This window comes from Bactrocera dorsalis, chromosome 3 (assembly GCF_023373825.1).
Source record: "Bactrocera dorsalis isolate Fly_Bdor chromosome 3, ASM2337382v1, whole genome shotgun sequence".
Taxonomy (NCBI): Eukaryota; Metazoa; Arthropoda; class Insecta; order Diptera; family Tephritidae; genus Bactrocera; species Bactrocera dorsalis.
In genome coordinates, this window is record NC_064305.1 from 62303197 (window position 1) to 62324207 (window position 21011).

Below are 21011 nucleotides of genomic sequence, written 5' to 3' on the forward strand. Positions count from 1 at the left end.
GTCGCGAAAAACTAATAAAAAAAATTAAAATACGCGAAATTCAACTTGAAACACTTCAAAAATGAAAATAAAAATAATTCCGTTCTAAACAAACAAAAAAATAAATAAATAACAAATAAAATAAATAAATAAAAAATTAAAATGAATAAACAAATTGCACGCCGTATTTATTAATCAGCCTTCTTCATATTTTTGAATTGTTTTTTTTTTCACTTCCCCACATGCAGTTACACTTATAGCAATTACACATTTGCAAATTCAATGTTTTCTTTTCATTTAAAATTTCTTTTATTTCCTTTTTAGTATTGTATTCTGCATTTTGTTTACTTCGTAACTATATTTTAAACGTATAGTATATATGTATATATATTTCATAGTTTTCATACGCACTGCAATTAATTCAATTAATATTAATTAATTATAAGTATAGTTTTAATTTTAAATAGTATCGTTTAATATTAATAATTCTGTTTACATTCTTTATTAATATTTATTAATATTACATAGTATTAGTTTAAAAATTTAAAAGCATTTATCACACATCTACTTACTTAAACATTAAGATTAGTTTGTTTTTTATTTGCAATTCTTTTTCATTTTATTTCTTTTTGCTTTGCATTTATTGTATATTGTTTTTGTTTTATTGTTTATCGCTATTTACGTTTGTTTTTCTTTTCGCTATTTTTTATTACATATTTTATATTGTAAGTGTTCTTCCCAATTGATTTTCGCTTGTAGTTCTATTGTATTGTATTTGTTATATTTTATTTGCTTCCCCTTTTTGTGAGCGCCCTAGGTTTGTTGAGTTTTTCGCTTGTTACTTTCATAACTTTGTTAATTTCTTTTTTTATAATTTTCTTTATATATTCTTTGCTGTGTATCGCGGTGTTTATTTCGAAAAAATATAGTTCACACTTATCCAAAGGCTTTTGTTTTAGCAAATTATATTTGAAGTGTTTGCTCTGGTTTTGTTCTTTTTGTTTAGATATTTATACAAATATTGAAAAACAATTATTAAGAACGTATTCTTTACATAAATTTATCACATAATTTCTTTCTAATAATCACTTTTCGTTGCTCGCCTGCCAATTGTTAAAATATAAATCTAATACATATATATGTATGTATGTATGTAAGTAAATCTACAAATATGACATTTGACAAGAGTTGTTATGCCTATGTTTATATGTAGAGGTGAGTGTGTAGTGCATAGATTTGAAGCTTTAATTATTGTTTTGAAAAAAAAAAAAAATGTTTCCGAATTAAAAATATTACATATTATATGTATAAGCTTTAAAAATCCAATTAACGTTACTTGGAAAGTGCTGACTATTGATAATGAATTTCAATTTTAAAGAATGTGATCAAAGAATGAATTTGTATGGTTTAAAAAGTGAACCATAATACTAAAATTGAAAATTAAGATTTAAATATTGTAAGTATCCTCCCCAATTGATTTTCGCTTGTATTTCTATTGTATTTTATTTGAAAAGTTTTGAACAAACGGAGGGTGCGCAATTTCAGCAATAAATATTGGCAGAAGCAAAGGCTTCTCACCTCTCTGAGACGCTTCAAAAAAAGGACCACTGTCGAAAACGGCTCTGTAGACTTCAATAAAATTCCTCCGTTTTTTTTAACATTAAAAATTAGTGCTTTATCGAAAGATTCCCGATTTATTATAAAAAATTAATAGTTGGTTTTTTCCAAAAATCTGGAAAAAAAATTCCTGAATCCTTTCCGGTTTTGTTAATAAAAAAAGGTGCGATCAGACACTAGATTATTTGTTAATAAATTTTTTGTTTTGTCCGATTGATTTTAGATTATTTTATAAAGTTAATAATGGTCACTGCAGGCAAATTTAGTTGTAACTAGACTAATACAAATATACTTTAATTCCAAAATTATTATTTTTTTAATTTCAGTCAAGTCGAAATATATGCTGCTATATTTTTATTTTTAAAAAATAAAAACAATTTACTGGCAAAAAAATATATAAAATTGTAATTTTTCACGTTGCTGACTACGCCTCAAATCTTATAATAAAATTGACACATAAATTAATAATTTAAATAAAACTTGAAGATGTAACTGCATTAATATATCAGTTTGAACTATAGCACATTTGACCTTCCCTCCCAAGAGGTAAATATTTCATAATTTTTTTTCGTGCTTCCAATGCATTTTACTAAAATATCACTTTCACATCACTTTTACTTTCACTAAATGATTTCTCAATTCTATCAAATTGCATGAATATTTATAAACCGAATGATTTAAATAAAAGATCTTAGAAATGTAAACAAACAATTTTAAATTACAAACAGCTGTTGTCATTACAGAACCATTCACGATAGCATGAGCATTTGGTTTAACACAATAGAAAATTTAGAAATATTAATATTTTGCTATAATATAGAGAATTGATTAAATTATTATGAAAATGATTAACAGCACACATTTCTTAAATAATTTATATGAATATTTTCAAGTAAATATCGAAATTTATAAGAACTTAACTATCTAGTAGCTTTGAAGACGAAGTTATATGCGTGAAATTTTGAAACAAAAAATTTGCTTGTTATAAATATTTCACAACAATTAAAGTCAGCACTTTTGTGTTTCCAATTAATTTAAGTTGAAAAGTAATTGAAATGAAAATTTAAGATGCCTCAACATGATCAGTAATCATTTATGAAATTAGATATAATATTAAAAAAAAAAATTAAAAAAAAAAATTAAAAAAAAATATTAAAAAAAATATTAAAAAAAATATTTTAAAAAAATATATTAAAAAAAATCAAATTTATAAAAAAATGTATGTATGTATATGCTTCGTACAGACATAGTTTTTTCAGCGTTAAAGTAAATTTCCTAGCAGCAAACAAGTTGTGATCCACTAAATATCTATGCGTCTGTTTCAAAAAATGAGCCAATTTCCAAACTGCTTCTATCCTAAATGTATGCAACGTCATACAATTTCTTAATGCAATACAAAGCAGTACATACGTATGTATGTATATGGTGCTGCACCCGCTTAACTGCAAAGTGGCAAGCGTTTTTGACTCGCAGCGCAATGGGCGCAACGCCATGCACCCGTGTACAACTGCATGTAAGTGATTTTTAATTTGTTATTTACATATTTATGCTCCAACATGAGGAGCGCCGTTAAAATTTACATATGTTTTCATATATTACTATATAATTTCCATATGTTTGTATGTATGTATGTGCATTTTCGCAACTTTCGTATGTATAAAAAATAAAATATCGTATGCATAGTATGTATGTATGTATGTATATATAAATGTATGTGTGTATATATAAAATCTCGCTTTCGACTAAAACATGTAACAGAAAAATTAAAATTTACATTGAGGAACAACAACAAAACACAAAATATAATTCTCAGTATGCATGTGTATGTGTATAATTACAGGCAAAATCGCATAAAATCACAAAACAATTTCCCCAAATCATTAAACTCCAGCCGTATCGTCTATAACTTCTCATAACTGCTTTCGCACGCTCTATATGTACAACTGTATATTGCTTCTGGTCCTAATACTCGATTTTCCGTTTGCACAAAAACATTGAAAAAAATTTCTGTATACATGTATGTGTGTGTGCGTGTGTGCAAAATAGTAATTGCCAAGCGTTATACGCAAAAAAGCCTTTTAATTAATTTCATTAATTTTTCCTGGATTTTGCTTGTCAACTTAAGTGTAACAGCTTCCTAAAATTTCAATCAATTAAATACATACATGTGTTTTTAAGATTTTTTTTTGGTTCGCTTTAAACGTTTAGTCTTGATTTTGTTTAATTTCGCTTTGTGCATTTTTTATTTTAATTTTAGAATTTCGTTAAAAAATCTTTTGTCACTTCTAATTTATGTAAATATGTATGTACATATGTGTGTGTGTGTGTGTATGTGTATGTCGTGCCTTATCACTTCTTAAAATCAAATATATATTTGCAAGCCTTGTTTCGTTTTCTTCTAATGCATACTGTTTACAATTTTGTTTTTATTTCACATATAAATATATATTTTAGCATTCGTTCTTTTGCCTTTTTTGTCTGCACAAAATATTTAAATTTGTCTGAGCTTAAGAATTTCTCTCACGTAAGTAGTTTATGTATGTACATACAATTTGCAATTTTGCTCGTGTTTGTTGTTATAGTATTATAATTGTTGTTGTTGTTGTTGTTGTCGTTTTCATACATATACATGTTGTCATTTTGTTGTTTTTGGTTATTTTTCAAAAAACATAGTAAATCATCGAGAAGAGATACATGAGTGTTAGCGATGTCATAATGATCGTCAAAACAATTAGAAATGTGCTAGTAAATATATACAAACATCAGTCAGTAGGGCCCTTGCACAAGAATTTCCTGGCGAAGCCGATGGCCGAATCTCAGAGAATCTCACAACAGCGACAATACCGTGGGCGATGTCCAGTTGTAACTGGTGGCGGTGTAACTGGTGCGAAATAGGCGTGTACCTTAATATTTGGTAGATGATTCTGCAAAAGATTACAACAACAACAATAATAATTAAAGGTTATTGAATTAAATTAGTTTGATCACTTAGTTTAAACTAGTATGCTTAGAAAGTATCGCCTATTTTAAAAGTAAGAAATATCGATAAATCGATAAATATTTCTTGTATATTGGTGTGAAGTTTGATCTCATTATCTCATGCCAATTAGTGTGCATTCACCAGCTGATCCAAGCGGTTTGTACAGCGATTTTTATATATTGTGACAATGGACTCATGGCACGTTCACCAAAGCGGATTTTTAAGTTACGAAAATCGGAAAAAGTCGCACGGATCCAAATCAAGGCGAATGTGGTGGATGAGCGATGACTAACTGACTAATTTCGTGTTTAGCTAAAAACTCGGACACCATCACACTTCAATGAGACAGTGCAAGTTGAGCAAGTTAGGGATTTAGTCGAACGAGACTCCGCTGTATCTCTTAAATGTCTACAAGTAGCCAGAGGCATACAAATTTACTCTTTTTTAGAGTGTAAATGTTCTGGCTAGTTCGTCGGCTTCACTGTTATCAGAAATATCACTATGATCTGGAACCTATTGCAGGTTTAAATCCACAAAGAGATCGAGGCACTTTTTACTATTTTTGATTAGACCCTAATAGCCTAGACAGACGGTAGCGTTAATACCGCATAACTGTGCCCTTAATCAGATCTAAATTTATGAGTGATAGACAGCTGGCTATTTTTATTCACAATATAATACAGCAGCAAATTATTAGCAATATTGCCAACGAAATGCCACTAACTTCCTAAAATTTTGAGAGCTATGTTGGAACTTAGCCCATCTGTTAAGGCTAGAAGACACTTTAGTAATTTTAAATCCATTTAGATTAAATTGCTGTGAGCACACTCTTTGTCAGAACAAGAAGCATTTTTTTAATTGCTGTGATTGCCGTTTGGAAGACACTGCAGTGGTCTACTGAAAAGCTACCACCTCCCATTCGGCCACGTAATTTGGAACCATCCGTATAGACACTTATTCCAGCGTCCCTTTCCCTTATCCCTTTCCCACCTTTCTGTAAGCGAATGCAATATTGCTATATACTATATTTAGTATTTTAATAACTTTTGATCCTGAGCATTCCCAAACCTGAATTTTCCATTCAGAATGCCGGATATTAGAATATTTAGTTAGTCCACATGAAATCACCATCTCTAACACTATATTAAATGTCCAAATCGGATTTTGTACATACCTTTAATTTTCGTATTGCTGCTCTCGATATCATTTGGCAGTCGAATAGCTCGATTCTTTGTAAATTGTGACAAGATACTAAATGCTCTAATGTACGATCGGTGATTAATGGACAATTATCCAATTCGAGGACGGATAAACTCTCAGCTGCACAACTACCAGCCGCCAGCTGACGTATTCCATCGTCAGTGATAAGCTCACAATGCGACAAAGTCTGTACGAATACAAAAACGAACACGAATATAAGAGAAAATACATAGAAAATCTAATCTTCAGAAATGGCGCCTCTTGCAGCGCATGCCTACCAGTTTCTCTAAACTGGGACAACCGGTTGCCAAATGCGCCAACGTCAAATCGGTTATTTGATTGCACTCCTCCAAGTCCATACGTTCCAAGTATTTGCAATTCTTGCCCAAGGCCTGGAAACCGATATCGGTGAAATTACGACAGCCAGATGCTTCAAGCGTATTCAGCAATGGATTATTCTGTGAGAGAGCCATTAGCGTGAGATCGGAGAGTTCGACGCATTTTGAAACGCAAAGCTTTTGTAATTTAGGACAGTTGGCGGCGATCTGTCGTATCGAGGCATCGGTGACTGTCTGTAGAAAGAAAATAGTAATTTGTTGTAATTTCTGGCATTGTTGTTGTATTACATATTGTTATATACCTCACAGCTGTGTAAATTGAGCACCATTAGGTCGTGACAGAATTTAGCCAGGCAGGTGATGGCATTGTCATTGACTTGTTTACAACCTTTGCTGCAGAATTTGCGCAGCTTTTTGCAGCCGCGCGCCAAGGCCTCAACGCCATTCTCTGAGATTAAATGACACCATGAAATGTTGATTTCAAGTAAGTTCTGAAAAGGCGAGAAAATGATGAGAATATTTATCAATAAAGTGAATAATTACGGAGATGATGAGTATTGAGAGAATATTTAAATAGGTTAGGTTCAAAAATGTCGGAGTAACAGTGCTTTCTAAACGATATTCCAAGTTGACTGTTAATATTACATTTTAAACATCCACATTTGTGAGTTCTCAACTGAAAAGGTTCTGCCTTTTAAAAGACGAAAACCTAAACCTACCTAGAAAGTCTTGAAATTATCGTAGAAATTACATGAAGCCTTCTTTTGTTAGAAGTGGCGTACCTTCATTTTATCTTGCGACCGGAATTTCGATTTTAATTTTTAGGTTAGAGCTACTGTTTTGTCATCAACCTACGCCTACTAAGTGACCGCGAGGCCACTAGGTCCAGTTATAGAACGGAATATGACAATGGGAATGCAAGACCCATTGCGACGTAAGAGGGAAGCTCATCGTCTAAGCAGTTTTCAGAGATTCTAGCATCTACCCATCCGAGAAAACAATCAATAAGCTCACTCCGCCTCTTCTCCAACGAATTCTCCTTGTCCACATTTGTATCGACAAGAAGATATTTAGATATGAGCATCGTTTTACACATTTTAGGTTACAATTTCAAAGCAAACACTCAAGGGCATATATATTTTTGTTAGTAAAATTAACTCCTCCAAGTGGATCACACTTCTATGATTCTAGCCTCGACCGAACACGTATCATAATAGGGAAACCTAAGCGAAGAGGACATTCCGGGTTTCCTTTCGAAACGATAAAGTCAAGATCACAAATATTTCAGGAGAACAACACAAACTAAACGCTATCAACGAAGACTTGAAGGCTTCAAATGACAATAGAAACGGCATAACCGAGCCGAAAACGTACATGGAGGTCGTTACTAAGAGTACAGTGTTCACTACTAGCGATAATAGATAATGCTTTCAAATTTTGATAACTTTCCCACGATAGTTTTCCAAGTTCGGGTCTACGTCAAGCGGTACAAATCTGCATTTTTATGCGATCGAAGAATCGGTCGACTCGGCAGCATTCCTTAAAATTATTGCAGAAATATTCTCATCCGCTACAGCAACAACATCAACAATTTTCTTTCCGTTTTCAGTAGTATATTGTTTTTGTTGTAGCTGCAGTAAAAAATCCTGAACTAATTTCGAGGAATGTTGCCGACTTGACAGTCCTTGATCGTATAAAAATCTGGGTCCGTGCCGGTTACTTAAACCCGACATTTGTTGTTGTTGTAACGGTTATCTAGTCCCCGTTAGGGTGGTAAGCTTCAGATAAGTTGTCATCGAGGTTATCCTACGGTAAGCCCAGAAAGTGCGCTGCTTCGACGGTGTCGGACTATAAGGAGTGGAGTGTCCGATATGTAGGATTAGGTGGGTATGCAAAGAGGTGGTTAGAGTCATGCGGACGTATGCATGCTGGACATATGTATGTACATTTGATATGTCGGGGTCGATTCTCCCTTCACTCAACATATTTGTTTTTTTTTTCCAAAATATCACATCCAAAAGTATACAATGACTCGGCTAAATCGCACCAGCAAGCACCAAAACAGCATAACGGAAATCAGCTGTTTTCACACAGTGACAGTTTGCAGCAAGATAAACCAGAAAATGAATGACAGGGAAAGAGGCGTGACAATTAAATGCAATATGAGAAAATTGCCGACCAGCGGCAACACAATCGCATATAAATGCAGTAAAGTCCATTATTGATCCCAACAAATGCATGTCTATTTCACTACAAACCAGGGTGTACTTACAAGACACGCGCGGATATCGAAAAACCAATTGAGCTGGTCGCCAATAACGCTGCCAGCTATGCACTAACCCTCTACACCACGCCAACTGCATTTTTGTTGTCACCATGAGTGGGAGCATTGGAATGCATTTGTTTAGTTGCTTGATGTCGCGGCGCGAAGAATGGTCGCTTAGCCCGTTGGCCTTGAACACTCCGCAACCAGCGAAGGGAAAGTAGGTGAAAGCGACAGTGGACGAAGCGCAGAGGAAGATTGCCATGCAGCAGGATGACTATATACGTATATGTATAGGTATGTATACATTATAATAATAACAACAATAACAATAACAAAATATCCAAGAATAGCAACAACTGTTGATATGCAAGGCAGTTATTCACAATGGAAAGCATTTACAAAAGAAAAAGTAGGCGGAAAATGATATAAAAGGAAGCACACAAAAAAGGAGGAAGGAAATATGGACTATCCATTCGCATATACAACAATACATACGTAGAAATGAATGCACACATTAATATTTATAAACGTTTGTAGGTATGTATGCTGTCATGAAAGTGAAAATCTTTTCATAACCAAGAAGCACACAGCTAAACGTACATATATAGCACATATAGCGGTATATACGCAAAAGTATATACCATGAATGACACTTATGTGCATAACGGGACCATGGCTGTGGCAAATGTGGGGCAACTATATATAAACCCATGGAAGCTGCCATTCAATTATACAGCCATGCATACATACTTATAGATATATGTATGTATGTACATATATAAATACATATGGACATACATACATACATATGTATATATTTCTGCACATATATGTGCTTATCTACACATTATGTGCCCAAGCAGCCTACGCGAAGGACATTGAGCTGGCGCTGTTCCGAAATGTTGGCTCCTCTTTGCGTGCGCGCCTTGTCTTATGACACAGCCTACTGCAATGCCAAGCACATCAGCGTGTAACCCCAGTTGATTGCATTATAAAGTGCATATATTCATTGATGGGCAGAGTCATGAGTATGTATGTAAGTATGCGAAAAAAGAAAAATAAAATAAATAATTTCGAATATTTGTAATGTTGAAGAAGTTGAAAATGGTAGCGAGAAACATTTTCATTGCCTACATTTAGGCGTTTGGCATAGCTGAATTGGTTGATTGTGAGCCTAACAGTATGCCATAATATTAAAAATGTAGTATATGCATGTAATATCATCTGACATTTTTCGATGAATTGTTGATCACCATTTATATTGAATTGAATGGTTGGTCATAATTTTATTATTATTACACGAAGATCGAAATGAGCGTATATTGAATATTTTTAAGGGGTTACATTGATTTACGGGTTTCAAAAAATTAAATTTTTTATTGTCTTACTGATATCTGTTAATATTATAATAATATTGTTCTAAATTTTCAAATTAAGCCGAGTAATAGTTTCGAAGATAAAGCCTTGAGGACTTGTGCGCTCGAGGCTAGCTAGGCTAAATGCGCTGTCGTCAAACGCGTTTTTCTCGAAACTGTGTCTTTTAAGTCGGTTGGCAAGATTTCTCGAGAACTATTCAATCGATCTTCATGAAAATTTACACAGGTCTTTCAGATACAATTTTTAAAGGCTTGGGCGAAGGATAATTTCGATTAAAACTAAAAAAATTTCGGGAAATTTTCGCTGAAATTTTTATTTTTTTGTAAAAATGTCTGCCAAAAATCCAATTTTCAGTTATTTCTCCCTCGTTCAGGTTCTATGTTAAGGTTTTAACTAAAACACGTATTTTTTCACTTTAGTAGTGATCCTGTAAGGAGTTATCTTGTCAACGTGAGCGCATCTTGTTTCCGAGGGGTCACCGGAAATGGTGTTGCAATGGCCGAGTTTACAATATTTTTTTGCAAAAATTTCAGAACTTTCTGTTAATATCGTATGTTTATAGCAGTAAAAAAAATTTTAATAAAATATTTCATTTTTTATATAAGAAAAAAATTATTGCAAAAATACATTTTTTGTACCCGAGGAAACTTAGATAACTTCTTAATTCGAATTCGCACAAAAAAAAAATAAAATAAATTTTATTATATTTATATTATACTTTATTTCGTATAATATCATAAGGGCTACTTTTCAAAATTCGTTTTTTTTATTTATCCCCAATATTTGTATCAAAATGGTCTTTATATAAACATTAAATGTCTATATAGGTATGTATGTATATATGTATATATATGTATGTATATACTTTTGTATTTTCATATAAAGGGTGATTTTTTAAGAGCTTGATAACTTTTTTAAAAAAAAAAACGCATAAAATTTGCAAAATCTCATCGGTTCTTTATTTGAAACGTTAGATTGGTTCAAGACATTTACTTTTTGAAGATAATTTCATTTAAATGTTGACCGCGGCTGCGTCTTAGGTGGTCCATTCGGAAAGTCCAATTTTGGGCAACTTTTTCGAGCATTTCGGCCGGAATAGCCCGAATTTCTTCGGAAATGTTGTCTTCCAAAGCTGGAATAGTTGCTGGCTTATTTCTGTAGACTTTAGACTTGACGTAGCCCCACAAAAAATAGTCTAAAGGCGTTAAATCGCATGATCTTGGTGGCCAACTTACGGGTCCATTTCTTGAGATGAATTGTTGTCCGAAGTTTTCCCTCAAAATGGCCATAGAATCGCGAGCTGTGTGGCATGTAGCGCCATCTTGTTGAAACCACATGTCAACCAAGTTCAGTTCTTCCATTTTTGGCAACAAAAAGTTTGTTAGCATCGAACGATAGCGATCGCCATTCACCGTAACGTTGCGTCCAACAGCATCTTTGAAAAAATACGGTCCAATGATTCCACCAGCGTACAAACCACACCAAACAGTGCATTTTTCGGGATGCATGGGCAGTTCTTGAACGGCTTCTGGTTGCTCTTCACCCCAAATGCGGCAATTTTGCTTATTTACGTAGCCATTCAACCAGAAATGAGCCTCATCGCTGAACAAAATTTGTCGATAAAAACATTTCGAACCGAACACTGATTTTGGTAATAAAATTCAATGATTTGCAAGCGTTAGTAAGTCTATTCATGATGAAATTTCAAAGCATACTGAGCATCTTTCTCTTTGACACCATGTCTGAAATCCCACGTGATCTGTCAAATACTAATGCATGAAAATCCTAACCTCAAAAAAATCACTCGTTACATATATAACTTATGTACATATATGTATATGCTAATATAGATCTATATTATAGGTTTTGTGTACATATTGTTGAACTAAATACAAGTATATAAGCAACATATATGTATGTATATGTATAAATGCGTCTATGTACTGGAGCTCAAAATTGGGCCAATGCAATGAGAACAAGATTATATATCACTTCTATACATATGTATAGATGTATGTATGAATGTATGCGCTACGTAAAACATTTGAACTACATACAAACTGCTTTGGCCGCATGGTTGCATGTGCAAGGTCATTTGGTAGAGCTTCAACCAAATATTGAGGCATATACCATGTACATATATATGTAAATTGTATACAGGCGATTTCGGCAGATTATATATATACATATATCAACAATACACAAATTTATTCAAATTCGCGCAATTAAAAAAAAATCTGAAAAATACAAAATAAAATTCATAAGAAAAAGCCAGATTAACATACTTATAGCCATCCGATTTCATACGATTTAGATCACATATGTACTAACGGGTGATCCAAGTAAAGTTACTTTACTCATTCTACATAGCCTTTTTTTACAGATCAAGCGCGAATCGTGTCAAGCTGTCATGTTATTTTTGTTCAGTATTGTCTTAAGCCAAATTTTGTTCGGCGATAAGGCTCATTTCTCAACCACTTGGTATGTACACAAGCAAAATTGCTGCATTTGGAACGAAGAGCGACATGAATAGATTCAAGAGCTGCCATTTGATCTAAAAAAAACAACGGTTTGGGGTGGTTTGTGGACTGGTGGAATCATCGGGCCATATTTCTTCAAAAATGATGTCGATGAGAACGTAAACGTCAATAGCGACCGTTATAGCGCCATGATAACTGAATATTTGATGCCTGAAATTGAAGCTCGTAATCTCGGCGACATTTGGTTTCAACAAGAAGGCGCCAATTTCCACATATTGCATTAAGCAATGGATTTATTGAGAGAATACTTTGGTGAAAATATGATTTCAAGTTTTGGGCCGGTCGATTGGCGACCAAGATCATGTGATGTCACACCGTCAGATAATTCTTTATATATATAAAATACTCTTTTCGGACCGTAGCTACGGCCAAAAGATAACGTTCGAAATGTCTCTCCAATAACGCTCAATAGAATTAAATTAATTTTTAGTTAGCCGTAACCTTCAAAGGACGCGTATAAAAATTTGAAACGACGAGTTCTTGATTCGGAGCAGTTTTTGGAGATGTTTACGTGTAAGAAAACCCGAGTTTTTGCTTCTTTATGTGAGAATGGATGAAACATGGGCCCATAATTCACTTTGAATTCCAATCCACAGTCACCCGAGTGGACTGCATACGATAAACCGGCTCCATTGCGTGAAAATCGGCTGAGTTATGGCGTCTGTATTTTAGGATGCGCACGGAATCATTTTTATTGAATACATTAAGAAAGAAATTTACTACTGAAATTCGGAGTCAGTGGCCTCAACTTTAAGAGTTACTCAGTGTATCTGAGTGAAATGATAATTAGTAATAATTCTTTTACGTATGGCTCTGGCAGCTTACGACTTTCGGTCTTAAGGCAAGTATCCTCTGGATAGCCAAAGAATATTATTTTGAAGGCGAGCTAAAGTGAGAAAGCAAACCGTCCCATGGTTGTGCGCTAGGTTTGGGACCCGCCACGTAAAAAACATTACCAATGAAAAGAAAAAAAACCGTGAAAAGAGCACCAACACACACCAACTCTTCGTCGATTTCAAAGGTGCTTTTGACAGCGCGAAAAGGGGTTGCCTTTATGCTGCCAAGTTTGAATTTGGTATCCCCGCAAAACTAATACAGCTGTGTAAATTGACGTTGGGAAATACCAAAAATTCGGCCAGGAACAGGAAGGACCTCTACTCTACGAGACAATATACAAAAAATGAGAAATAAGTTTGAAAGTCCAATCAACAGAATGAAATCTCTTTGTGAAAAGAGGATTAAGCCGGCCGTGCACATTTTTGACGATATACTTATACATATTTATGCAAAGATGACTTTTTTCTCTCATAAAACAGTATCGTTTAATCACAAATAATCAAATCAAGTCTTTAATTAACGAAAATCATTAAAAAAAAATTCTAAATATAGAAGACGACCAATCCAGAACTCATTCTACATATTTTCGTTAATGTCACACGCACACATACGCAGATGCTGACATAATTTAAGCTAATGCCAATTAACCAACTCTTACCGCCTTACTAGAGACGACAGTAAGCCAAAAAAAATCCAAAATTTTTAGAACAATTTAAAAACCCCACAAGTTACAACCACACCAACAGCCAGCAAAATTCTAAAATATGCAACACCCATACAAATGCAAATATGTAAATATTTACACGTGTACATATGTATATGCATATATGCAGACAACACATGCCGTAACATGGCATGAACATGAACTCACTGCGTGAAAAGCGTAGGCAGAGAAGTACAACAAAAATAGCAACATACAACAACAACAAAAACAAAACACACGCATATACATGCATGTGTAGGCAAAAAAGTTATGCTGCAGCAGTTGAGTGTGGGGTTGAAAAAATAAAAATAGCCAAAGCGCCTTAAAGTAGGCCAACAATTTTATATGTATGCCTGCGGTGGTATGCCAAATGTCTGAGAATGCGAAATGCAGAGCCTATGTGGCAACATAGTTGAATATTCATATACGTGTGTGTGTGCATAAGTGCGTATGTGCGAATTCTTGTGTGCATTTTGGAGAAATGCCTACGAAGCCAGTGGCACTGCTGACAGTGTGAAATAACCAAATAAGTAACTATGTATGGGTATGTATGTATGCCAAGCACTAATGGGTGGAGGTTAAAAGTGTCAAAAAAACTTTAAATGAATGAGCATTTGCGTCTATGCAAATGTGTGTGTTCGCATATATGTATACACGCGTGTATATGTGTTAGTGCACTCTTCTTGGCCTAAATTTATTTGTTTATTACGAAACTGAATGGGCAAGGACATGCAAGCAAATTGTACATAAACAGAGAGAACTGTGTGGAGCGCAGGTTTTCGAGAGAGAGAGAGAGAGAGAGAATATAAGGACAGAAGCGCACAGAGCTCGTTTTTCTGAGAGTAAAATTGTGAAAGGCGAAATAGTTGACACAATAAAGTGAGTTTTTCGGATTACTGTAGGCCTAACAGTGCGCGCTCTTTAGATATCCTTGTCAGCAAGGGTGAAGAATTTCGCAGCGCTTGCAGAAATGCAGCTCTCTGTTATTGTTGTAATATACGCTACTTGACAAGCAATTTTAGCAGAGCTTAGCATTAGTTGAGGGAATCGTGGTTTGATGTGGGAGCGTTTAAAGTGCTCATTGAATGAAAATACTAAAATTAGCAGGTTCTTGAAACGGTAAATTTAGCATTGGTAAAGAGAGAGCGCAACAAAACGCAGGGAGCATGGCTTAACTCTCACTCTTGAACCACGAAATTTAATTGTTTAATCAATGAATGTCGGAAAAAAGAGACAAGGCGAAAATAACATACGTACTTATGTATATACATATACAGTATATATGTGCATATTTATGCAGCTTATGAATGAAAAGTCAGAGAAATAGAATTTGGCCGAAGACACATATATAAGCTCTTTAGTATAAGCTTTTTAGAATTGATGAAATAAAATTGAAGTACCTGTTAAATTTCATTTTTATCTACGAGAAATATTTGATGAAGCATAACAACGGATATTAATAACAGGTGATCCAAGTAGAGGTACTTTTTTCAATCACTTTAATACGAAAATTCGCGTTCTGTAAAGAATATGTTTCGCTTGCCCAACTTATGGTCAACATAATCGGCCTACTGAACGTTTTCTATTCGCAACACCATCATCCATTTTCAAACCCATCTTGTATTATTGTAATATTCGACCGAATAGACCTCGTCCAGCACGCAGTGAAGAAAATATAGCAGCCGTAGCTGAGACTGTACACGAGGACCGTGGAGTGGAGAGTCGATTCGGCGACGTTCTCAGCAACTCAGACCGACGTAAGGACCGACTTGGCGTATTTTACATCGAGATCTTATATTGAAAGCGTAAAAAATACAAGATTGCCAGAACTGAAACCGGTCGACCTTCCGAAGCGACAGCGCTTCGCTCTATGCCCTCTTGAAAAGTTTCAAGAAGACCCAAGTTTTCCAGCCAAATTTTGTTCAGCGATGAGGCCCATTTCTGGCTCAATGGTTATGTAAAAAAAGCAAAATTCTTTTCATTGGGACATGAAGAGATTCAAGAGCTGCCATTTCATCCAGAAAAAAAAACACAGTTCGGTGTGGTTTGTGGGACGGTGGAATTATCGATCCATATATATGATGACGATAAAAACGTAACCATCAATGAAGACCGTTACCTGGCCATGGTAACCGCATATTTGATGCCTGAAATTGAAGCTCGTGATCTAGGTGACATTTGGTTTCAACAAGACGGCGGACGGCGCCACTTTCCACACATCGCATCAATCAATAGATTTATTGAGAGAACACTTCGGTGAGCAGATAATTCCACGTTTTGAGTCACCAAGATCGTGTGATATCACACTGTTACATTTTTTCCTGTAAGGATATGTAAAGTCTAAAGTCTATGCGGGCAATCCCGCTTCGATGCAGGCTTTGGAGCAAAACATAACGCGTCTTATTCGCCATTTGCCGTCATTCGGCAAACTTTTGAAAGAAATAATTTTCATAATTAAATTTTAATTTTCTATGTTTTTCTTTAAAAAAGTAGGGAACCTTAAAATGGATCATCTTTGAAATGCATATTTTACGCACTTAACAAAATGGAAACTTAATTTAGTCAGATACTTACCGGACAACCATCCGATATATATTTTAAACTATCATCGGTTATATTAGAGCACGATTGCAAATTGATTGCTGCTAATCGTACACAGTTTTTGCTTATTGACTGTGTCGATATATCGGTGATCTTCTTGCATTCGGATAAGTCCAAGTTTTCTATGTTGGGGCAGTGAAATGCTAATGTTCTATAAAAGTATAATAGAAATGTATTAGAAAAAATTTGTGGAAAATAATAGAAAAATTAATTTTTTCGATTACCTTATTGATTTATCAACAACTGATTGACAGCCGCGCAATGAAAGGAATTTCAAAAAGCCACCACATCGTTGGGATATATTTTCAATAACTGGACCCTGCGACAAAAAATTGAAATTAATTTCACTTTTAGGCTAGAATTGAAGTTTTTACACGATATTTACTCACCTCGATGTCACGTTGAAAATCAAACAAATTGATTTTTTGCCAACTTGATCCATCCAAGGCCAACACATTCCAATATTTGCAGACCTGTAAATAAAATAAAAATAATTTAATAAATTTTAAATATATTTAACAACGAAAATGCATAAATAATAATTAGATAAAAAATATTAAATATGAATTCAAATAAATATGAAAAAATCAGTAGCAAATCTTCATAGTATATGGTATTATAAATACTTTAAAGGGTCTCCGACGTTTCCTTGCGTGTTATAAATCTCGTGGAGAACTCAATATAGCAAGCGTATAAAAAACACCAGTTGAGGGTTAAAAAAACTTACAATTAAAAATATTTCTGGACACAATTGTCATCAGTTAAAAGCGATTGGAGAAATCTTTAATTTTATAGGATTAGAAGTTTGAGACTTTAACCAAAGCGATGAGAAAACCAATCGTATCGTTGTGAGCTTATCTTGAGATGGAGTCATAGTGTTTTTTGCCAAAAGATATATGAAAAAAAAATGCTAAATACGATTATTAAAATTAACACACACCAAACTTATAAGACAATAAATAAAATTCAGGATTTCTACTAGAAACGCTGCAAAATATTCAAAAAAAAAAAGAATAAAAATAGTACTTTGTATTTTCTGATAACACAAAAATATCAGTAGTATAATTCAGAAATTAATCTTTGATCTATTAAGGGGGTCCTATTTTAAAAAATCTTTAAAAAATATATTTTTTATTGCACAAATCGAAGGCTTAAATTGTCTAGAATATGTTGGTAAATTGTTTTTTCGATCCGTGAATTAGTTCCGTCGCAGCACGACTTTGACCGGACCTATGTCCTGAGCATTGACGGACGCTTTGAAACTTTGACACGCGTTTCCTCGAAACAAGATTTTTCGAATCTGCTGGCATTCTCGTTTTTGAAGCATTCAACCAATTATATTCGCGTTTTGCCCGCCTAAAAGAAGACAAAATTCTCCAGCGCTGTAACCTACAAAATCGCAATATTTTGATCATGAACGATTTTTTACAACAGGTCAAAGTGGAAAAATCATGCGAAAAAACGATACTTTATTTTCAAGTGGCCGCCATTTTGTTTCTATAACGAATTTTTTCATGTTTTTAGGTTGGGTCGCCTCCACGGAATGTTAGAATTAGGATTCGTTTGATTTTCTGCTTGTAGACAACGAATTGCGACCTGTGTCGTGCCCGCAGAGGAGGTCGGTTTTCAAAACACCTTTTGCTGGAGCCGCCATTTTTGACACCCGACACTCAAAAATTCTGACTATATAGATGAAACCTGAATAAACATATGTGTAAGTCCGTTTACTTTTTCAAAAAAAAAATATCAAATATTGGGTACTTTTTGCACAATTATATTAGAGGTCCCCCCTTAATGGACGCAATGTCCAATCTCACCAAATAGTGTGAAAATTCCACTGTTATTATTTTTGCTGATAATTTTTTGTTTGCTCGTTTGTTTGCTTGTCACAATTCCAAGTTCATTGTCAAGGACCAAATCTAGAACGAATTTTTCGCTGCCGCTGAAATTCACACGCGCAAACAAAGACGCACGCGACTAGGCAAATAAACAAATGAACAGCATGTGTAGATTTATATGCATGTATGGATGTGTGCGAGCTATTCAACTTGAACTTGGAAATTGTGCCTAGACGTTATCTACCAATTTCTAATATACGAATATACTGACGTTTTATACAATATATATGTATATTATATACATATATGTTTGTATGTCAGAATAATCTTGCCAATTTCGACGTCAATCGAATGTAGGGCAAACTAAAAATGTAATTATTAATTAAAATTATTATATTCGCGATAAGAGTATGTAGTGTGTGCTGATTAAAACTTGAGATATCTGGATGAAACTTGGTACGAGTTCCTTGAACCGATAAGAGAGTTGATGATGAAAACAGAACGGACACGTTTTTCGACTTAACTTTTTAGTCTACCGATATACAATAGTTTTAAGATAACTGTTTTACGACCACTTCACAACGTTGCAAAAAGAGGAGGCAAGCAAAGCTGTTTTTAGATACAGTACTGGGTAGTTATTAGATAACATTTTTTAGAAGCTTATTAAGCACATGGTTAAAATTATTTTATTATGCAGAGAATAGTACATCCAAATGATCCAAATGAAGTCGTAGATCGCTCCAAAGCGAATTTCGTGAAGGTCGTCCAAAATCATAAAAATTGTTTACCTTGGATCCCACACAATTTGTTGATCGCTCAAAAAAGGCTAATGTCGATTGATCGAGAGATACATACATAATATAATTAATAAAATACGACCACGGTGCTTTGAAACATGTCTATGACAACTTGACAGATGACGAATGACGCATGGTATAAGAATGACCCCGAAAGTAATTAGCAGTCGACAGTTTCTAACAAAAGTTGTTCGCACAAGAAGCACTTTCAAGCAAATGGTTGCTGTTGTTTTCTGGAACAACTGCACATATCACAACAATATCACTGAAACAATGCAGAACAGTATGGAAAAATCTGAGTGGTAAATAGCCATTTGTTTGCCAGTCGACTTCAGTCGAAATCAAACCGAAGGCGGATTGCTCTTCACCATGACAATGCGAGCTCTGATATCTCAATTGAAGCAACTGCATTTTTGAGTACTTAAAACATCGATTTGATGAGTGTGGTCCTGATTTGACACCGAATGACTTACTTTTATTCCAGTATGTAAAAAATATACTAAAAGATCAACATTTTTCGACAACTGAAGAAGGAGTTGATGCATGTTTTGGAGATACCTCAATCGGAGTGGCAAAAAGAGAATTGGTTCAAACGCTTGTAGAGTTTCAGTGTATATTCTTAATGTGTGAAAAATAATTGTCGATAATTAATGAATTGTTTTTGTTCTCTAATCATGAAATATATGTATCGAATAAGTATTACGTTCGGAACTTATCCACACACGGTAAATGGGGCCAACTATAAAAGTATATAAATTTGAGTCAAAAGCAAAAGGAATGAATCAATGATCAACATTTGGTTTTATTATGGAATTTATAAACCTGGATTTTACGAAAATCAAATGACAATAACTAGGTAGCAGCTTGATAGGTTCAGTTCTTGATATCATCAACAGTCTCCACGATTTTAAGCATTGCTCGGACTTATGGCACGAATTTCTATGGAATTAGTGAACCCAAATTTATACGACATAAACCACTTATATTTCTTAACTTAAGATGACTTGTGCTACCTTCTCATATTTCCAGTAATACATTTATTATCAATTATATTAATAATTTATTTAAAAATAAATAATTAATTAATATTAGGCGATTGCTAAAACCAAATATTATGCAATTATTTGATCAAAATAAAAATGTTTGCCTTACGTGCAGGCAAGACCTATGATTCAACTGTGCGTCAGAGATTTGAGAACTTGCGTGTTAGCGAAACCACGTTTTAAGAAAGTGATTTCATTTGATAAGCCTAGAAGTGCATAAATTAACTTTTTGTATGAAATTTTTTTGTCTAAAATATTGAGAAAATTCAGAATTGAGAAACCAAGTCATAAATGTTTTATGATAAGATTTCAAGGGCAAAAGGAGAGTCAAAGAGATGACAATTATTTATTTTTAAAAGTTTTGGACATTTTTTGTGAATACTTTCTAGCAAGAAATCGTTGTTAACATATGGTGCCTCTGTCTAAGCTGAAAATTATAAGATAAACTGTTCTCAGCTTAGTCTATGGAATAGCTACATGAGTAATCAATGGAACATGCAAACCTTTGTGTGCACTTGAATCAAAACTCAAGGATAGAGAGTAGCGAAACGAACAAGCTACTGGCATAATAGAAAAAAAATATAACGAGTTTCTATAACTTAAAAAAAATAACAGGGTATTCTCTTAAATTGATTTCAAATGGATAATATGGATGTTTCTGGCGAAAGAGTACGACTTTACGCTCAAACATAACGGAAAAAAGAAGTGCAACAGGTTGCCTATTGGTAACTGCTATATAAACCGAAACACCTTTGGCTTATCAATGAAAGAACATAGAATTTTTAAATGAAAATATGGCTTATACTGTTCGACATAATCCCCATCAAAGCAATGCATTTTTTATAACTGAACTCGAAAATTTCGATATCGATTCGAGACCTTCAAAAAAATGGTT

At 34.0% G+C, this 21011-nt stretch overlaps 1 protein-coding gene across 4 annotated transcripts in view; it reads right to left on the reverse strand.

Moving 5' to 3' along the window:
• Positions 1-3177: 3177 nt before the first annotated feature.
• Positions 3178-21011, reverse strand: part of LOC105224624 (F-box/LRR-repeat protein 20) — a 126978-nt gene continuing 109144 nt past the window's right edge. For all 4 annotated transcript variants that reach the window (XM_049453976.1, XM_049453979.1, XM_049453978.1 and 1 more), the window contains 7 exons: positions 16828-16911; positions 16663-16757; positions 16412-16589; positions 6417-6605; positions 6055-6348; positions 5751-5963; positions 3178-4520 (listed from right to left, as the gene is read on the reverse strand). In XM_049453976.1, the coding sequence (XP_049309933.1) occupies positions 4413-4520; positions 5751-5963; positions 6055-6348; positions 6417-6605; positions 16412-16589; positions 16663-16757; positions 16828-16911 (1161 nt within the window). In that variant the 3' untranslated portion in view covers positions 3178-4412. The remainder of the gene's footprint in view (positions 4521-5750; positions 5964-6054; positions 6349-6416; positions 6606-16411; positions 16590-16662; positions 16758-16827; positions 16912-21011) is intronic.